This window comes from Mytilus galloprovincialis, chromosome 9 (assembly GCF_965363235.1).
Source record: "Mytilus galloprovincialis chromosome 9, xbMytGall1.hap1.1, whole genome shotgun sequence".
Taxonomy (NCBI): Eukaryota; Metazoa; Mollusca; class Bivalvia; order Mytilida; family Mytilidae; genus Mytilus; species Mytilus galloprovincialis.
In genome coordinates, this window is record NC_134846.1 from 7,924,609 (window position 1) to 7,945,438 (window position 20,830).

Below are 20,830 nucleotides of genomic sequence, written 5' to 3' on the forward strand. Positions count from 1 at the left end.
TTGCTATCTTTGATAATAAATGAGGGATATTCCAATAAAACGAATACAACGGGTTAGACAGGGAAGTGGCAGTACTATGTTCCACACGGAATGAAGTCAAATGAGTCTGAAATGTAATTTTTGGACATGTGTCAAAATTTTTTTTTTGTAAGATGTTAATTTGATGAACAATAACTTACTAAAAGAAAGTATACTGTTGTAGGAGGATTCAAAATTCCCTTCCCATCCTTCCACCTCCATTTGAATGGAATAGTCCTTGTGTGACTGTTCAGAAAAGTATTTCTAATCATCAAAATAAACCCAAGGGAGACGGATTTATATAAGTTTTTCTTGTTTCTAAATCCCAGTATTTATATTGTATAATTATTGTATTTTGTGCACTTTTGTAAATAAAATATTGTTTAAACAAAAACAACCATAAATGCTATATTAATTATGAATGTAATTAGATCTGAATCGATAACTTTTTAAGACAAACACATTTATTGCATCTCCCTAATTATACAATTATTAGGCAAGTATATACACAATGTAAAGCACCTATTATGTTTAAATTTCTCTTTGGAGATGAATCATAACAAGTGATAATATCATAAATTCATTTGACCATGAAAAAAAATCCAAGATTCACACAAAATCCTTGATCACATACAATAATCTTCTAATATTGCTAGCAAATATAACCAGACTCAACAAATTATGGTTGAACAAATCTAATATCAGTTAAAAATTAAAAAACCAATTCTCAATCTATACTGGATTAAAAAAAGATCCAAAAAATAAAATTTATTGATCTTTTTTATGTTTATGGGAACTTGTAACACACTTGTATTTTAAATCTTTCATATTTTACAAAAAAAAGCTTATTTGTACTATTTTTGGCTGCATCCTTTTCATAATCAGATTTACATTAAAGTTATTTTAAATCATACAGCTTTAGAATTTATCTTGGAATTTATAACAAAAGGGTGTACTTTTCCCCTACAATTAAGTGAAATATTAAAGGAATTATCCTTCATATTGTATAAGTGAAATGACAATAGCAGGCATTTTAAAATACCCTGCAATCAATATAAAAATAAAATTTTAAACATTCTATCTTAATGCCTCTTTGCACCAATGAATAAAACAGTATCATGAGCATTAACTAGCAGTCATAGACAATCTAATTTATTTAAATCTAACAGCTAACTTCCACAACAGCCTCCAGATTTTCTTTCTTGTAAAACATATTCAGCAACATTAAATTTTGGGTCGGCAGGTTTTCTAGTCTTTTTCATTTTCAGATCTCTAGAAAAATAAATGAAAACAACATGTTATAAATTAAATGCATCCAGAGCTCTTTTCTGGATTTACTGTCATCAGGAATACTAAAAGATGAATGTTTGAAAGCCAAGGATATTTAAGAATTAAACAGTTGGAGCTGTATGACCAATCAGTGTCTAAAAAAAAATTGAATCCATTTAAGGTCAACTTGTACCTGAAGGAGTTGAAACCTCAATTTCTTTATAATTTCAAAATTTTATAACTATAATACAGTGACCTATTGTTGTTAATTTCTGTGTCATTTTGGTCTCTTGTACATGTGGAGAGTTTTCTTATTGGCAATCATACGACATCTTCTTTTTCACAAATAGAGCAAGAACAAAACATAAATATATAATATATCCTGCAAATGGTGAATAAACGGATAATAAAATACCCTCAGACAAACAGACACCCAACATTACTAAGATTTTTACTACCACTTGGTAGTAAAACATGTACAAGGGGGATGACCATATCAATATAACTCACTTAAACAAAATCATACAAATTTATAATATCTTAATTTTTTCCTTTGAAGAAATGTCAGAATAAATATATTACAGTGATGTTATTTACTATCCTTATATTGATAAACTGAAATCAGCTGATGATTACATAACATTGTATGTGCTTTTTCATTTGCAAGACTTTTTTCATCGGATTAAGTTGTCTTTATTTCAGATAAATTAAGTAAGCTTTGTAAGATTAAATACATTTTTTATTAATGAGTATTCAGGGCTGATATACTGTTATTGTTTTGTTTTTTTTTTTCGACTGTTAGTTTTCTCATTTCAATTGTTTTACATTTGTCATTTCAGGGCTTTAAGCCTTACTATACTGTATAGGTTTTGCTCATTGTTGAAGGACATACAGTGACCAAGTAAACAACTTACACATCATTTGGTCTCTTGTGGAGAGTTGTTTCATTGGCAATCACGCCATGTCATCTTAATCTTATATTTGGAGAAAATATGAGTTTAATCCTTTTTAATCTTCAACAAAAAGTTTCCCTTTTCTTCTTCTTTTAAGTTTCACATTTTGTAGAACTGAGTAAATTAAAATAATTACCATTTATAAAGGTATTTTACTTACTTGGCAACAGCCATAAAAGCCAGATCTACATTCATTCCAGTCTTGGCACTAGTCTCCATAAATGCTACATTATATTCCTGAAAGATAAAAAAAAAAAAAACAGAATGAGTTACCTCCCTTTAACCATATGTTAACATTAACAAAATCTATGTAACAAAATAACTGGCAAACATATAATATAGTTTTGTTTGAAAAATCATCATGATTAAATGATAATGAGTCTTGCCTATAATCTTAAGGGGTTGGGCCAGTGATATTGCAACCTAACTTCTTTCAATAGTGAAATTCAAAATAATAAGAATGCGTCCATATAACATTGATGCCCCACTCACTCTATCATTTTCTATGTTCAGTGGACTGTGGAATTAGGGTTAAAACTCTTATTTGGCATTAAAATTAGAAAGATCATATCATAGAAAACATGTGAACTAAGTTTCAGTATGATTGGACTTCAACTTCATCGAAAACTACTATTTTTCAAACTACATGTACTACCTTTGCTAATTTTTCTCCATCTTCAGTTCGAATCATACGTTCTCCTGTCATATCAGCTTTATTTCCTAGTAACATTATAACTACATCTTCCTGAGCATATTCATTTATCTCCCCTAACCATGCCTGAAACAAATAAAGAAAATTCAATTAGTAAATGTACAAGTTAATTTTTCATTTTCTTTTATTCAAATTATAATAAAATAGTTAACCGAGTCCTCTGTTTTGTTTTTCATTGTTTCTCACTAAAAGTAAAATAACGAAAATACAGAACTCCATATAAAATTGAAAACAGAAAAATCAAATAGCAAGACCAAAAGCTCAAACAGATCAAACCAATGGATAACAACTGTCATATTCCCGACTTTGTACAGACATTTTCTTGTGTAGAAAATGGTGGCTTAAACCTGGTTTTATAGCTAGCTTAACCTCATGCTTGCATGAGTCACATAAAATTCCATTATATAGCCAACATGTGTGAAAAAAAAACAAGAATGTGTCCCCAGTACACGAATGCCCCACTCGCACTATCATTTTTTATGTTCAGTGGACCGGAAAATTGGGGTAAACCCTCTAATTTGGCATTAAAATTAAAAAGATCATATCATAGGGAACATGTATACTAAGTTTGAAGTCGATTGGACTTCAACTTCATCAAAAACTACCTTGACCAAAAACTTTAACCTGAAGTGGGACAGACGGACGAACGAATGGACGGACGGACGGATGGAAGGACGGATGAACGGACGCACAGACCAGAAAACATAATGCCCCTCTACTATCGTAGGTGGGGCATAAAAATTTGGAATTAAAATTAGAAAGATCATATCATAGGGAACATGTGTACTAAGTTTCAAGTTGATGTAACTTTAACTTCATCAAAAACTTACCCTTGACCAAAAACTTTAACCTGAACTTCGCACTATCATTTTCTATGTTCAGTCACTGAGTGGACCATGAAATTGGGGTCAAAACTATAATTTGGCATTAAAATTTGAAAGATCATATCATGGGGAACAAGTGTACTAAGTTTCAAGTTGATTGGACTTCAACTTCTTCAAAAACTACCTTGACCAAAAACTTTAACCTGAAGCGGACGGACGAACGGAGGCACAGACAGACGGACGGACGAACGGAGGCACAGACCAGAAAACATAATGCCCCTCTACTATCGTAGGTGGGGCATAAAAACATTTTTCTTTTCTTTTTAGAAAATTGCTTAAGAAAGTTAAGATAGCGAGTATTTACATAATTCATTATAAAGTAAAGCAATCTGAAAATCAAAATTAACAGTATATGAAAACTCCAACCAATGTTATTACCAATTCATGGGGGACACCATTTTTTCTTATATGCTTTGAGATCAATTTGAAGAAATTTATATTGTTCTTATTGCAAAGGAAATTAATTAACCTTTCCCAAATGACTGATTCAGGTTTTCAAGGATGAACTTAAAATTCCCATTGAATTCTCATCACAGAAAACAACATCTACTGTACTTTTTCAAAGGGACAGTTCACTTTGCAGTCATTTAAATAGCCTGAGGAACACCGACTGAATCTGGGGAAAAGTTTTATTTTCTATGCAAAAATTTATTTTCATAAGTTTCGACTAAAATATCTCTCAAATAATTATGAAAAATACAAACTAGTTTAAGCATACATGGTGAAAATTACTAACTTCTGATAAAAATTAACTACAGCATAAAACAATTTTTTTTTTAACGTTGGCTTTCTATAAAAAAAAAAAAAAGAACTTGTTATTATACCATGAGAACTGCATATCTAGAATAATGAATTTGCAATTTTAATTCAGTTCATGTTTTTCATTTAAATAAATTAATCAAAACTATATCAATTCTGTTGACTCAGAAATCCAACTTATTCAATTAAGAATATTTTTTTCTCTGTAAAAATCATCTAATCTGATTAAACAACTAATAATCACAATCGTCTGTTTGTGCAGCAGATAGAAATAAGTTAATCGCATGTGCAAATATGCAATGAAACCCTGATGTGATGTAAACATGTTTTAATGCAGATACAGTGGGTTGTATTTATCAATCTAAAACATGTATGGAAATTTCAATGTCTGTAGGATGAGAGATGCATAATATAGTATTTAAGTCTTGATTTCATTAGAAATCTCTCAATAAAATATCTTAATCCATTTGAATGAAACAATATGAGGCATTAACATTGATAAATAACAGAACAACACAAACCTACGCAACTTAAAATCTATTTACAACTTTTGGAGACTATGAGAGATAAAGAGCTTAACATTTTGCACAGACACAATGAATGTGTATTGTTGAATTAAGACAATTTTTTTTATTCTTTAGTCCATCATTTGATTAATTTCATATTGATTCACACACAATATCTCCTTTTATTATTTAAGCAGACATTTTTTTGTCTCAATGGCACTCATACCACATCTTCTTATGCATTTCTACAGTACAAGTTACATAATGCAACCGTAAACAAATGAATAATTTTAAATGGCAAGCTGTTAATCTTTAAGTTTTGAGACAATTTATCTACAAAATTCATCAGTAATTCAAAAGAAATGGCATCAAAATTATCATCAAATCAAAGATGATTTGAGACAGATAAATTAACATCAAAGTTATATTTCAGCGGATGCCATACTTTTTAATTGTATGTTTAAAAGTACAGCAATTGTAAAAGTTAAAAAAAAAAATGCCAAAATGGCTATAGAGTTTAACATTAAAGTAAACTATCCTTTAGTTAACAAAGACACATAAATATTAATGGTAATTCCCTTGTTCTATATTTAATAGTAATTCCCTTGTTCTATATTTAATAGTAATTCCCTTTTCTATATTTAATTAAGCCAATAAAAGAAGTTTTCCCAGACAATAACAGGAGACAATGAATAGTTTATAGAGTTTTATTCCACTTCAGAGTCCTCCCACAATGCACCTGTATCAGACCTAGAAACTTATAGAGTTTTATTACGCTCCAGAGTCCTCCCACAATGCACCTGTATCAGGCCTGGAAACTTAAACAACAGTGCACTAACTATGATACATAATACCGTAACATTAAGATCATATAGCCATAAAATCAAAACCAACCCATAAATGTCACTAACCCACCGATTCATGTACCGACCTTCTGATGAATCGGCAGGTCGCAGAGTGGAAACAATGTGATCATGTCACTTGAACATTTTAATTCTAACCACTTAATTCAAGCTACTTCAAAAGTATGACAGTTTTCAATTAACTCAAACAACTTTTATTTCAATTAGATAAATTAAGCAGGGAGTGATAATTGTAATTCTTCATGCATACATGAGTTAATGAATATTTCTGCAATAAATATCGCCAACTGCAGTGTTTTAAATGCCATAACAAGTTGTTTACAGACATTTTAACTCTGTCATTTAGAGGACTAATAGAGTTTAATAACGATAAATAAAATTAAACTGACAAAAATGTGGCCGTTGATCCCAAAAGCCATATTTTTCACCAGTGCAAGTGCAACCAGCTGGAATATGGTAATTAGAATATACATTCAAAATGCAAATTCTCATTAAACCATAACAATTTGTATCTCCTTTAATAGTGCAATTCTACTATTCTTTATACGAGGCAAAATACTCAATAACTCAAAAATAAAATTTTGAATCATCACCAAAAAGTATACAGATATTAAGATTAATATAACTAAGAAGTGTGTAAAGTTTGAAGCAATAATCAAGAATCGTTTTTGAGATACGGTGCGACATGTGAAAAAAAAACACACCTCTGTTTTAGTTACAAAGTGCTGCAACTCAAAAAGTTTAAATCTTATTTTCACCAAAAAGTATACAGATCATTTGACCATTATAGGAAACAACTATATTAAGTTTCATGAAATTTGGATAAGTCGTTCTCAAGTTACAGTGTGACATGTTTACGCCGGACAGACAGACGGACAGACAGATGGACAGACAGATGGACAGACAGATGGACAGACAGACGTTACAACAGACGGATGGACACTGCACATTTGTATACCATAATACCTCCCGTCAAAATTTTGACGGGAGGTATTATGACCAGTTTTACATGCATATGTACATGAACATGTTTATGCAACTACCCCAACTAATTCCAAAGAAAATTACCACTGAATTAGGAAATGACAGAACTAGAATCATTTCCTAATTCAGTGGTAATTTTCTTTGGAATTAGTTGGGGTAGTTGCATAAACATGTTCATGTACATATGCATGTAAAACTGGTTTAACCCCACCACATTTTGTACCTGTACAGAGTCAGGCTATGTTAGCAGTGTGTTCTTTTTTCTTAGTCTTAACTTTATTTGCTTTTTTCAAAGGTTAAGGAGTTGCATTTTAGTGGCCAATAACTGTCAGTCTATATAACATATATACGAAGTTAAGCTAACTACAGACGAAACATTCAATCTAAATGTCATTAGACTAGTCCTGACCAAAGAGCAGACAAAAGTCCAAAGCCACCTTTATAATGGGTCCCCAGTGTTCATATGAATGCAGCTAGAAAATACTATTACCTGCTCTTTTTTAAATACTGACTTTCAAAACAGGAAGCTATTTCAATAATTCACTTCATATAATATTTCAGAACTTAATTGTTTATTTAATTATTTATCAGCTCAGCTTTGTAAATGATTGAAAGCGCTGCAGGAATCAGTTTCATTTTCCTCTTTTGAGAACTGTTATTCCATTTTTACATTTCAAATCTGAAACTTCATGAATATAACATGAGGTATGGATTACAAAAGCATTCTGCCATAGCTTGTTTTCTATGCTTTAATCTGTATTAATCGGGAATATTTTCTTTGATAGGAATCAGCCCTGAACATTGGATCAAATATAGGATAAACGTTCTGGCATATCTTGTTTTCTACACTTTAATCAAATAATCTGTATTAATCGGGAATATTTTCTATGATAGGAATCTCCGATGAAAAGAGATCAAATAAAGGATAAATGTTAACAGTGATTAAAATATGCTACATAATTATATAATCTGATAGCATAAATGCACATATGAATAAATGGATGATGACTGATGGCTGTTTAACATCTGAGGGTAAATAAAAAGCATATTATGAAAACAACATGTTAATGAGATATTGATATGAACCTTGTCCTGAGTCAAACTTTTAACATGTCCTATAAAATAAGGAGATTTGGTCTAAATGTGCACAATACAACTATCTACTAGAGACCAAATGATGCAGATGCTCACACAGTAGCAGTAAAGTGTATTTCATTGCATACTATTCCTGTTAACAATTTACTTAGTAAAAAGTTTTGCACTGAGTATCCATGTTCCATAGATTTAAAAAATATTTCATGACATTACACTTAATTGTAAGCAGGTTTACACAAGGGTTCAATATATTATTAAAAATTGATTTTAATCATAATTATGTATCTTAACTGTCAGATATTCCAGTCCTTAAAATATTGAATAATTATTAGAAAAAAAATGGAGTTTAATCTTCGAGATCTGTTCTAACAAATCAATTTTTAAAGGTTTTGAGTTCGAAAAATTTATGCTCTTTAACGTTTAATTTTTCATTTGGGTTTTAAATTTCATGGATAAAATCTAAATGAAATTACAAACCTAATACAATGTCTGCATTTATAGTAGTCTCTAGCTTCCAAAGTGCAGTGACATCTAAAGAGATTTAATGTCTAGTCAAACTCGCTAGTAAATCATTATTAACTGTCTTGGGGAAAAATTTATTTGATGTACTTTCTTGCAATGCCAAGTTAGACTTAAATTTTGTACTTCAAAAACTAATAAAATGGAAATTTCAATTTCAATACAGTTTAGAAATTACTTTCGAAATCTGCAAGATTGCAAACAATATGGAATGTAATAAGATTGTATACTGTTAATTTGTGAAATGAAGTAAAAACAGACCGTTTTATTAGAGAGAAACATGTCTATTTTCTAAACAATCTACTCAGATACAGTCACTTGACCTATCCTCCATTAACTAGTTCTAAATGTAATTAAATGTACTTTAATAATTGTAAATTTGTCTATTTTGCTTTTTACTTCCAATAATTGCTTTTCTGGAAATTTTAGATGAAACTATATCAAGGAATGTTTAAGTTATTATAAACATGATAAATGAAAAGATATGGAGTCTATTATATGTACACTAGACAATGTTTTAAATGTGACAAGAAATTTTAATCAGCGGCTGGGGTAAGAGTGCATAAGAAGGCATGACATATAGATATAAGAAGATGTGGTATCAGTGCCAATGAGACAACTCTCCACCCAAGTCCCAATTTGTAAAAGTCCATAATATGTCAAAGTGTAGCAGTCTTAAACAACCCTGCCTTACACCTTTGGACCCTTATCTCTTGTAAGATAAAAACGATGAAAACGGAGAAATGTGTTCACTAGCACTCCTAGTTATAGATCTACCCTTGATTGAAGGTTAAAGGTGTACTCACTCTGATATTGTCAAAGCTGGCTTTATTTGTAACATCATATAACAGCAGTAGTGCTGAAAAATACAAAATTAAATACTGTTCACTCAGTAATTTGTACATGAATTTATCACTTAAGATTTTTGAACAATGGACAAAATTGATATAAGAAGTTGTGGTATGAGTGCCAATGAGACAACTCTCCTTCTATTTTTTTTTTATTTATTACTGTGATACCAATCCTGGTGCATTTCCAGTACACTTTTGTACTTATAAATATATCCCAAAAATTTCTGAATTTACTGTTGCATGTGAACATTTACAGGTACATATATATATATATATATATGTAATGTGCTATATCTTTTAATTAATCATTACTCTTATTTGCAGTCATGCTAATTTATTCTTCAGTGACCATTTCAATGTAACATTAAAATTAAAAATACATGTATAGGATGCTATAAATGTCTGATGGGTTTTGATTTTTGTTTTATAGGTATGTTGTCTTATTGTATACCCCTCATCTCCTGTCATACTTTCAATATACGCAAACAATTCTGCAATGACATTAGAAACTGGTCTATTCCTATAACTAAATGTATATAATTTAAGTTGTTGCTAGAATTAGCCTTCAATATACATGATATACAAAAGCTACTATATATTTAATAACTGCTTTTTATCACTGAAATTATCTTATGTTAATAAAGTTCAAAACTATAATGCATAATGACACTAAACAAACATGAAATTCAATGTTTTAATATAATCTACCTATTTAACAAACACAAACATGATGTTGAATAACTATTGTCATATTCAGACAACACGTGCTATCCCTTAACTTAACTTCCTTCTATGCAGAAACCTTGCAAATTGTATGTCTGTCTGGTTACAGAGATCTGATTTTACTGTCAATGCATTAATTGAATGCAGTAAGTAAGATCTGTTATTGATCATCTACGTTTATATCTATTGATGATATTAATTCACTAAACATAAAAAAAATCTGGATTAGGGGTGGCAGTGAAAGTAAATTATGTTAAAAACAGTTAAACTATTCAGAATTATTAAATCTTTTTTTTTTACCAAAACTGAGGTGTATCACCACAAAAATGAACACTTTAAGGGTCATTTCATCCATTGTTTTTACTTTAGTGTGTTGTGCCAAAAAGAAGTTATCAAAATTTAATGAAAAAGTTGAATTTCAAGGACGTATTCGGCCTAAAGTGAACCTTAGTCCTTATACTTATACCTAAAAATTTAACCTTTTTTGCAACCATCTACTTATATCTCAATGAATATGTTGAAACTTTCAAATCGATAATAAATATCTTTAAATATTTTTGAAGCAGACAATTTTTTCGTTTGAAGGCTTAAATACTCATAAGTTGAATAGGTAACACATTATTTTTACAACTGTATCCCAATTTATAAAACTTACAAAAGGCAAATCATATTAACCACAGAAAAAGTATAAAAAGCATGATCTAAATCCATTTAAATGTATGCATCAATAGGCTTGTATCATGTTTTTAATGTAATGTTATTTTAAATTTTAAATACTAATCTACTTAAAATTTTAAAATATCTTCAAATCATGGACATTTCAAATGTATAAAATTCATCATTTATTCTATAAGCCTAAAATCGTTGAAATAATAAGCTTCAATATTTCAATAAAAATATGAATTCCTCAAATTTTTTTTATTAAAAACAAACAATTATAAAATTCATAACTATATGTTTCATTTGTATAACACATGAAAGGAATAGCATATCTGTGTGTTTCACTGCTGACTTCATTATTTATCAATAAAGAAGATTATGACTCTTTAGGGTAAATGGTAATATCGCCTTTTATCATATCTTAATGATATTTTATCCTTTAGGGAATTTGGCTAATCTTTGATACTTTCTGTGTAATATTTTCACAACCTTTCTGTACTCAAGATTTACACATAGACAAATTGAAGACATTTTTATAGTTTATACTCTGTCATTGCATTTTTTTCATCATTATTAAAACCAACAAATATCTCTATTTACAGAGGTCTTATCTTCCAGTTTTTCCTTGTAACTGCATTAGTTGATTCCAGGTTCTATTGCGATGTTTTCTTGTTTTTGAGAAAAATCTTTGAGCGTTTAAAAAACTTTAAAAAAATTGACAAAAACATCCAACAAGATAATTAAAAATTCACTACTTGTTCATTTAAATCACCTAAGTTCTCTGGAATTATTTAAATGAACCTACAGAAGTAAACAAGGATAATAGGATACTCAGATCTAGAGTTCTTAAACACAAGTTGGAATCAATACAGTTTTAAAGATATCACTCTCTCTATTCATGCTATTCTTTTGAATCTTTATAACAAATGTAATTTTTTTTTTAGGAAAAACAAATTTTATATATTCCTGGAAAGAAGATAATAAATCACAAAATAATTAAAATCATACATAAAAATCATGCAGCTACATAAATGGTAAATACTACATTGTACAAAAACATAGAATTCATGCAAATTTTGTGGTCTTGGTATATAATAGTTGTCTCCCTTGTAACCAAGGTAAAGTTTCTGACCATGATATCTTATAAGGGTGACTTATCTGTTCAAAATTCCAAGTTCTTATTTAAGCTATCTTCATGATATTTTTTTCATTACCCAATCGCAGTAGTCTAATTTTGTTTTTCAGGCAATTATAACCCATACAGAATTTGTTTTTTTTTTTAAATATAAGTTTGTTTTAATAGATTATTTCATCACAGTAGCAACATGCTGTGTGACGACAACCAGGAAATAATTCAGAAAACTAGGAAACAAACTTAATTTCAATATGGCATTTGAAATATAAACAAATTTAGCAACAATATAAAACACAAAATCAAATTTCCATATTTGCCAAAGATAATTACAGACAAAAAAGTTTTTGAATTCAAATTTTGTATCAATTTCTATAAAATCATTTCTCAAAATGATCATGATAAAATTCCTTATCAACCATTTACATTCAAAATCTAAATGAAATTCTTAAATCTATTTACATGTTTACATGATTCTGTCAGACATCAAATTGTATTTGATTTACTTAAAAAGGACATTGTATTATCTACTAGCAAGAAAACTAAATAGCACAGAATCGTGGTTTTTTTCTGAACTTGTCAACAAAATATCTGTAATAAATCTATTTGGAAGTACTACAGCTGATTGATGATATAAAAGAATAAGAAAGTGAAATTACTTTGCAGGAAAATGCTTTTGGCCTTGCTTTAGCAATGTTTAGCTATATATAGGTAACTGTCACATTTAATGAATGTACTATCATTTAAAATTGTTTTATTTTCATCGCAAACTTGTCATGTGTTTTTTGCCTATGGAAATTAATAATACAGTTCTAATATAATACTATTGAGCTAAAAACTTTTAATGACTGATTTTTAATGTTAAATTTTTTCCCAACTTTTGAATCTCACTGATAGAGACAAAAAAGTGAAGGGTTAAAAGCTGTAAAGGAGTGTACCCAGCAACATTATTTAGTTATCAGGTGTCCCTCCAATAAAGTCAAGAATGACATTAGTGTACAACTTGTTTTTCCTTTTTCCCTTCCTTTAAAAAAACTATTTCAGTTGTGTTTCTACAAAAACCCTTTAACCATCCCCTATCCTAGAAAGCACTGGAGGGGGGAGGATACAAAGTAAACTTCAAAATAATATTTCTGCTTCATTTAACCTAATATAGGTATGGGTAAAAATGTAAAATTGTGATAAAAGGCTGACAAAAAAAGAGAGATACAATAAAAATATTAATGAGAGACATGAATTCAAGTAAAAACTGAAGAATTATTACTCAAATCAGACTAATCTTTGATACTTTCTGTTAAATAGATTCACAACCTTTCTGTACTCAGATTTACACACCGACAAATTGAAGACATCTTTATAGTTTATATTTTGTCATTGGGTTGCTAATTGTGATAAAAGGCTGACAAAAAAAGAGGGATACATTAAAAATATTAATGAGAGACATGAATTCTAGTAAATACTGTAGAATTATTACTCAAATTAAAAGTACAACTGTATTTCAATTACGATAATACTACCAGTAGACATTTTTGTATTGCAATTACCAATTGAATCATGTTCCTCATCAGTAAAACAACAAATAAACATATTCAGTAAAAAAGCGCTGAAATGTGAAAACATATAAAAGGGGGAGGTGAGGTACATCAAGGAAATACCATGAGCATCTCTGTAATAGGCATGTGTAACACTCCTAAATCTCTCTTGACCTGCTGTGTCCCAAATCTGTAAATAACAAGGTCAAGGTCATGATTATGGTTACTTTGGAAACAAATGTCTGAAAGATGTGAAGCTTTCCATTTAAACTTTCCTCATTTTATAGCTGAAAATATAAATATTAAGATAAATCTAAGATTATAGACACAACACACTCTAATCAAACATTAAATATCGTTGTCATGGTTACATACCATTTGCGTCACGGTAATATGCTCGGGTTATACTACGAAATCTCTCTTGCCCTGCAGTATCCCAGATCTGGAAGAGAATTGGTTTAGTTGGTATGCAGAATGACAAATATTTGTATATGTTGAAACCCGGCTTTCTCAAATCCAAATGGCTACTACACATTGTGCTTATGAGAAACCATCTAATGTTGTAAATTGTTTAAATAGTAAACAGTGTGAAAAATATGTCACATACATCATTTGTACATTTCGGTGGCAAATACCATTTTTGTCAAGCCTTCGACTTTAGTCGAAAAAGCGAAACTAAGCCATCCTACATTCCGTCGTCGTTGGTGTCGGCAGCGACCACAAATATTCACTCTGTGGTTCAAGTTTTTGAAATTTTAATAACTTTCTTAAAACTATCCTGGATATCTACCAAACTTCAACAGAAGCTTGTTAATGATCATAAGATAGTATCCAGAAGTAAATTTTGTAAAAATAAAATTTCATTTTTCCCGTATTTTCCTTATAAATGGACTTAGTTTTTCTGCCGGGAAATATCACATTCACTCTGTGGTTAAAGTTTTTAAAAATTTAGTTACTTTCTTATACTATCCTGGGTTGATACCAAACTTGGACAGAAGCTTGTTTACATCATTAGATAGTATCAAGAAGTAAATTTTATAAAAAAATTAATTCATTTTTTTGTATTTTACTTTTAAATGGACTTAGTTTTTCTGCCAGGAAATATAACATTCACTCCATGGTTAAAGTTTTTAAAATTTTAATAACTTTCTTTTAATATTTTGGATTTGAACCAAACATGGAAAGATGTTTGTTTATGATCAAAAGCTAGTATCTAAAAGGAAATTTTATTTTCTTCCAGTTAACACTACATTCAGTCTGCAGTTAAAGTTTTTAAACATTTATTAGATTCATAAACTATCCTGGATTTTTACCAAACTTGGACAAAAGCTTCTTACCATAAAAAGATAGTATCAATAGGAATAATTTATTGATTTATTTCCTCATTTTTGTTGAGTCTGCGATTAACAGAAAAAGTAGGAGAGACAATGGGTTCCGTGGAACCCTTACAAATTTTTAAAGTAATAATGCTTTTCAGTAAATGGTATAATACAAAAGATCAATGATGTTTAGTCCAACAACACCGCTGAAATTATTATTTCTCAGGATATTTTTCCTATAATAAATCATACCGTTTGTCTTTTTGTTTTCCTTTTATCATTTCTTTGTATAACAATTAACAGTTTTTAGAAGAATCATCATATTAATATTATATGATAACAATTATGAAAACTTCTGGAAATATATAAAAAAGCCTCAACAATTTTCAGACAAAATATTTAGGCTTATAAATTTTAAAAATAATGTAGTACAAATGTACTTCCATACATATATATATCATCATGACCGAATAATGAAAAAGAAAAAAAGAGATATATTCAAGTTCATTAGTCAATATCATTTCCATTTTCCATTTATAATTATCATGATGATGATACAAAACACAATCCCTTGAGAATAATTCTATGGAAAATAAATCAGAAAATAAAGCAGCTGGTTTCCCCAACTAATAAAATAGCAATGAAGACCTGTGTGTGGTCATCTCTGGACAATTAAGCTGACTTATGACATGGTTAAGATGACCATTTCCCAGACAATCAGTCTGATCTTTTTCTGAGACTAAAATAATTTATTATCATCAGTGATATTGGAAGCCTACAAAAGCGAAAGAAATTGATCTTGTATTCGAAAAGCACCTCCATTATTTCAACTCTTGTAATAAATATACATTCTTAAGAGATAATGTTAGATGTTAGACACCTACTTAATTCTGATACATTTAACTTCTATCAAAATATAACAAGCTAGATGAGTCTGTACAACACAAATGACACTTCTGTAGCATAAATATCACAAATAGTTCTTTAACTGGAGTGCAAATTTGACCAATTCGGTGATCCCTAATTTCTTATGCAATGACTGTTTACAAAAAATCAATCTAAAAACAAAAAGTATTTGTAACAGGATGCTGTTACGAAGTCTCCCAAACAAAGCTCCCATAACATGCATAATTCGCCATTCCCATGGTCCCATATTCATTTGATCTGTTTTATTGTCCCATACAAGAATATATATGGTTTAGGGGTGTGGATCTTGGACCGTTTACATTTAATCAAACATGAGGGAGTAAGGTCTTCCCTTTTAATTCACTTGATTTGTGTTATTGTCCCATATACAAGAATATATATGGTTAAAGGTGGGGTTCTCGACCGTTTACAAGATAATAGCACATTCTCAAATTGCAAGGGGTGGGGGTGACCCCAAGGGACTTCCTTTTTATTTCATTTAATTTGTTTTAATGACCTCTACAAGAAAATATATGGTTTAGGGGTGGGGGTATCAACCGTTTTCAAGATAATAGTATATTCTCAAATTGAAGGGGGTGGGGGTGACCCCCAGTGACTCACCATATATTTCATATGATTTTTTTTATTATCTTGTAATCTTTTCTGAAGACTGAGAGTATCTATCACTTACAGTTTTAAAGTAATAGTCATTTAAAATTAAAAAAATTAAATCCCATAGGGTTCTATAGTTAACCCCTCCCTTCTTTATACCCCCCAAAATACCCCTTAATAGACCCCAATGCACAAACAAAAGATTGATGGCTCCCCTAGACATATTAGTCTAACATTTAGTAGTTTTGGAGAACCGCTGCGGACAAGTTCATCTTTAAACCGGCGGAAGAAAAAGAAGAAAAAGAAGAAGAAAAGGAAGAAAAAGAAGAAGAAGAATAATAAAAATAATATGAACTGAGCAAAAACAATAAGTCTCTTAAAAATAGGAGATATACATATATATATGTACCCAAAATTTGGAAAAACTCAGCTTTCAAATTTTCAAGGAGTCACAACTTCCACAAACATCACAATGAACAAAAGAACTTTATCAGGGATTTCTCAAGATAAACATTCCATTTGAAAAGGGACATAACTCTAAAACAGTAAAAGTGACACCCCCTTAATTCAAACTTGATCTGTGTTTTGTGGTAATAAGTATTGTGTTCCAAGTTTTTCTTTTTTTTTTCTTTTTTTTTTTCTTGAGCCTTACTGAAGTTAGAGGAACAAGAGTGCACACGCTGAAATCTCTCGCCTTCTATACTAATCATTGATATTATGTTGATAGTCCTAAGTATAAAGCTAAGCTTTAATACAACTGTCACATAAACTTAACATTAACCAAGATAACTAAACAAAGACCAATGAACCTTGAAAATGAGGTCAAGGTCAAATGAACCATGCCAGGCAGACATGTACAGCTAACAATGCTTCTATACAACATATATAGTTGACCTATTACTAAATAGTTTAAGAGAAATAGACCAAAACACAAAAACTTAACACTGTGCAATGAACTGTGAAAATGAGGTCACGGTCAAATAAAACCTGCACGACTGACATAAAGATCATAAAATATTTCCATACACCAAATATAGATGACCTATGGCATATAGTATTAGATAAAAAGACCAAAACTCAAAAACTTAACTTTGACCACTGAACCATTAAAATGAGGTCAAGGTCACATGACATCTACCCGCTAGATAGGTACACCTTACAATCATTCCATACAACAAATATAGTAGACCTATTGCATATAGTATGAGAAAAACAGACCAAAACACAAAAATTTAACTATAACCACTGAACCATGAAACTGAGGTCAAGGTCAGATGACACCTGCCAGTTGGACATGTACACCTTACAGTCCTTCCATACACCGAATATACTAGCCCTATTGCTTGTAGTATCTGAGATATGGACTTGACCACCAAAACTTAACCTTGTTCACTGATCCATGAAATGAGGTCGAGGTCAAGTGAAAACTGTCTGACAGACATGAGGACCTTTCAAGGTACACACATATCAAATATAGTTATCCTATTACGGGTACTTATAATAAGAGAGAATTCAACATTACAAAAAATCTGAACTTTTTTTTCAAGTGGTCACTGAACCATGAAAATAAGGTCAAGGACATTGGACATGTGACTGACGGAAACTTCGTAACATGAGGCATCTATATACAAAGTATGAAGCATCCAGGTCTTTCACCTTCTGAAATATAAAGCTTTTAAGAAGTTAGCTAACACCGCCGCAGGATCACTATCCCTATGTCGAGCTTTCTGCAACAATAGTTGCAGGCTCCACAAAAAACCAACAGATTTATCTATTTTTCAATTTATAAAGGGCATAACTCAAGAATGGTACAAGTGACGCCACCCTAATTAAAACTTGATATGTGTTTTGTGGTAGTACACAGATATTACCCTATAACTAATCACTATTATGTATTGCCAGTGTTTTGCTCATCTCTAAGCAACTATCAAGACTAAAAGCAAAATAAAAATTTCAGTGATATTTAATAAAGATTTCTTTGACTATTTTAGTCTATATTATATATGTTTCCTATAAATTGATAAGCTTCCATACTCAAAGATATGAAATTAAGAATAAAACTGGAGAGAAATTTTATCTTCCATCTAAAAACATGGTTATAAAGATAAAATGTTATGAAATTTCATCAATTTTCTATTTTACAACAATTAATATGCATCAAATCATCTTTATCTCCTAGCAACCAGAATATTCAATTATTATTGATTTCATTTTTCACTTCATGAACTTTAAATTGAATCCAATGTTTTCATTTCAATTTCACAAAAAATTAGAACATGTTGAACAACTGTGAACATATGTAATTATAATACCCACTGTGTCCCTTCAATTTTCACAAATATAGCAAATCATCTACATGGTATTATTGGACCCCTTTCAAATCATTTTGCCATAAATTAATTGTGAACACAAAGATATGTCTCGCCTTTTTGTAATTTTGATAATGCAAATGTTGAAGTTAACATAGAAATACTTAAACATTAAGTAATGCAAATATTCAAAGTCATTTGAACCAGGACTTAAGGTACATGGCTACAAAATCTCCATAGAAATGAGATGTGCTAATAATCGTAATTCAACTGCATACCAAATACCATTGACTTATCATAAGTTGTTCCTTTTAAACAAACCTTAACACAAACACTAACTTGTAAACTACAAGTAAAATTTTCAGTTAATGAATCATGATGAGGGGGTGGGGCTATATAATGTTTATGGAAACAAGACTTGCAAATACCAATAAATTTGCAAACCAAATATCATTGACTAAACACACTATAACATGTAAAGTAAGCAAATAAACTCATCATAGATACAAGGATTAAAATTTTATAATTAAGCCAGACGCGCCTTTCATCTACAAAAGACTCATCAGTGATGCTCGAAACATTCCTACTATTCCTGAGGTAGAAAAGCCTTATTTTGTAAAAAATTCAAAGTTTTAATGTTAACAGTTAATTTATAATTATGAACATATCAATGATAACTCAAGTCAACACAGAAGTGCTGACTACTAGGCTGGTGATACCCTCGGGGAAATAAATCTCCACCAGTAGTGGTATCAACCCAGTGGTTGCAAATAAACTCATCATAGATACAAGGATTAAAATTTTATATTTACGCCAGACACGCTTTTCGTCAACATAAGAAAAAGTTACAAAGTCAATGATTATGCCTGAGGGTGCAGGGCCAAATATTCTCATTGGAAATGAGATGTGCTAATGCTTATACAACTGTATACCTATTAACATTGGTCTACCACCAATGGTTCCACTTGAACTGACCTAATCACAAATTAATACATTGTAAACTATAAAGAAAAAGTTTCAAAGTCAATAGCCCAGGAATGAGCGGGGAGTTATTCATGTAATGAACATGATTATTACCCAACTAAATAACAACTTTACACAATCTTTCTTTTACTGATATAATAAATAGTTACCTGTAATTTAACCTTTGTTCCTTCTACATCTACAACTTTGTTCTGAAAAAAAGAGTAACATTTCAAAATTGTAAGTCAAACATATATATGTATGTATGTAGCAAACAATAATTATTTTTCTTTATTCTTATTATATAAATTGTGAACAAATGTATATCATGTATATACAATTTGCAACTTCAAATAAAATAAAAACATATCTAATAAAATATTTAACTACAGACTAACCAACGTACATCACAAGTAAATTTCTCAAATGTAGCTCTTATGATATATAAACTAGCCTCAATATCAAAATAATTTATAATTGTCTACATTGTACTTCAATGTTTATAAGTGACCTCCCTTGAATAATTCAAGGGGGATAACTCACATATGATTAACTTGGTGCTTTCATGATCATATATCTACACTTCAGTATATGCAAAATCAGGCCAGTACAACTTACCTTATCCAGTCCAAAAAGACTGTTTGTGTTTTACTACCTACCCTAAAATCTATACCAACTGTGGAAATAAAACTTCCTGATAAAAAAGCACCATCTTTAAACCGTACTAGGAGACATGTTTTTCCTACTCCACTATCTCCTATCAGCATAACCTAGAAGATATAAAAGTGTACAAAATAAGATTTAAGATCTAATCATTCATTCATCAATGTTTGTTTGAGAAATATATGTACATGTAACACTCAGAAACGTGTCCTTCTCCCCAAACGTGTCTGATTCTCCCAAACATGTCCACATTGACATCACTGAACTGCAAAATATGTCTAGTTGAAAACATCGCAAAAGCGTGTGATTTTTATAAACGCCAAAACGTGTCCATTTCTCAACTAACCCTGAAATGTGTCCAATCCCCTAAAAACGTGTCCATATCAAGCGTTTTTTGGTTATTGCTATTTCATTAACGTATACTAATTTTACCATTTCATTAAAAATATAAATAAGGTACGTTAGTAATTTTTCAAACCGGCAGAATAAACTAGGTTAAAGTGGGGGTGTCATTTCGGCTATGTCGTATGTAAATTGTAAGCAGACATGTTTAGTTAAAATGTACAGTTAACGGATGAAAGTGTCCATTGCTTTGTGC

At 30.3% G+C, this 20,830-nt stretch overlaps 1 protein-coding gene across 8 annotated transcripts in view; it reads right to left on the bottom strand.

Annotated features, from left to right (window-relative positions):
* Nucleotides 1-1,014: 1,014 nt before the first annotated feature.
* The window catches only part of LOC143044349 (ras-related protein Rab-26-like), a 188,879-nt gene continuing 169,063 nt past the window's right edge, over nucleotides 1,015-20,830 (bottom strand). For 2 of the 8 annotated variants that reach the window (XM_076216300.1, XM_076216298.1), the window contains exons 2-8: nucleotides 20,229-20,339; nucleotides 19,740-19,781; nucleotides 13,473-13,650; nucleotides 9,369-9,421; nucleotides 2,896-3,018; nucleotides 2,401-2,477; nucleotides 1,015-1,290 (exon numbers count right to left, since the gene is read on the bottom strand). In XM_076216300.1, coding sequence (XP_076072415.1) covers nucleotides 1,188-1,290; nucleotides 2,401-2,477; nucleotides 2,896-3,018; nucleotides 9,369-9,421; nucleotides 13,473-13,650; nucleotides 19,740-19,781; nucleotides 20,229-20,339 — 687 coding nt within the window. In that variant the 3' untranslated portion in view covers nucleotides 1,015-1,187. Of the gene's footprint in view, nucleotides 1,291-2,400; nucleotides 2,478-2,895; nucleotides 3,019-9,368; nucleotides 9,422-13,472; nucleotides 13,651-13,835; nucleotides 13,903-19,739; nucleotides 19,782-20,228; nucleotides 20,340-20,830 lie in introns of all 8 variants that reach the window. The other 6 variants (XM_076216301.1, XM_076216299.1, XM_076216304.1 and 3 more) reach the window with 5 other exon arrangements.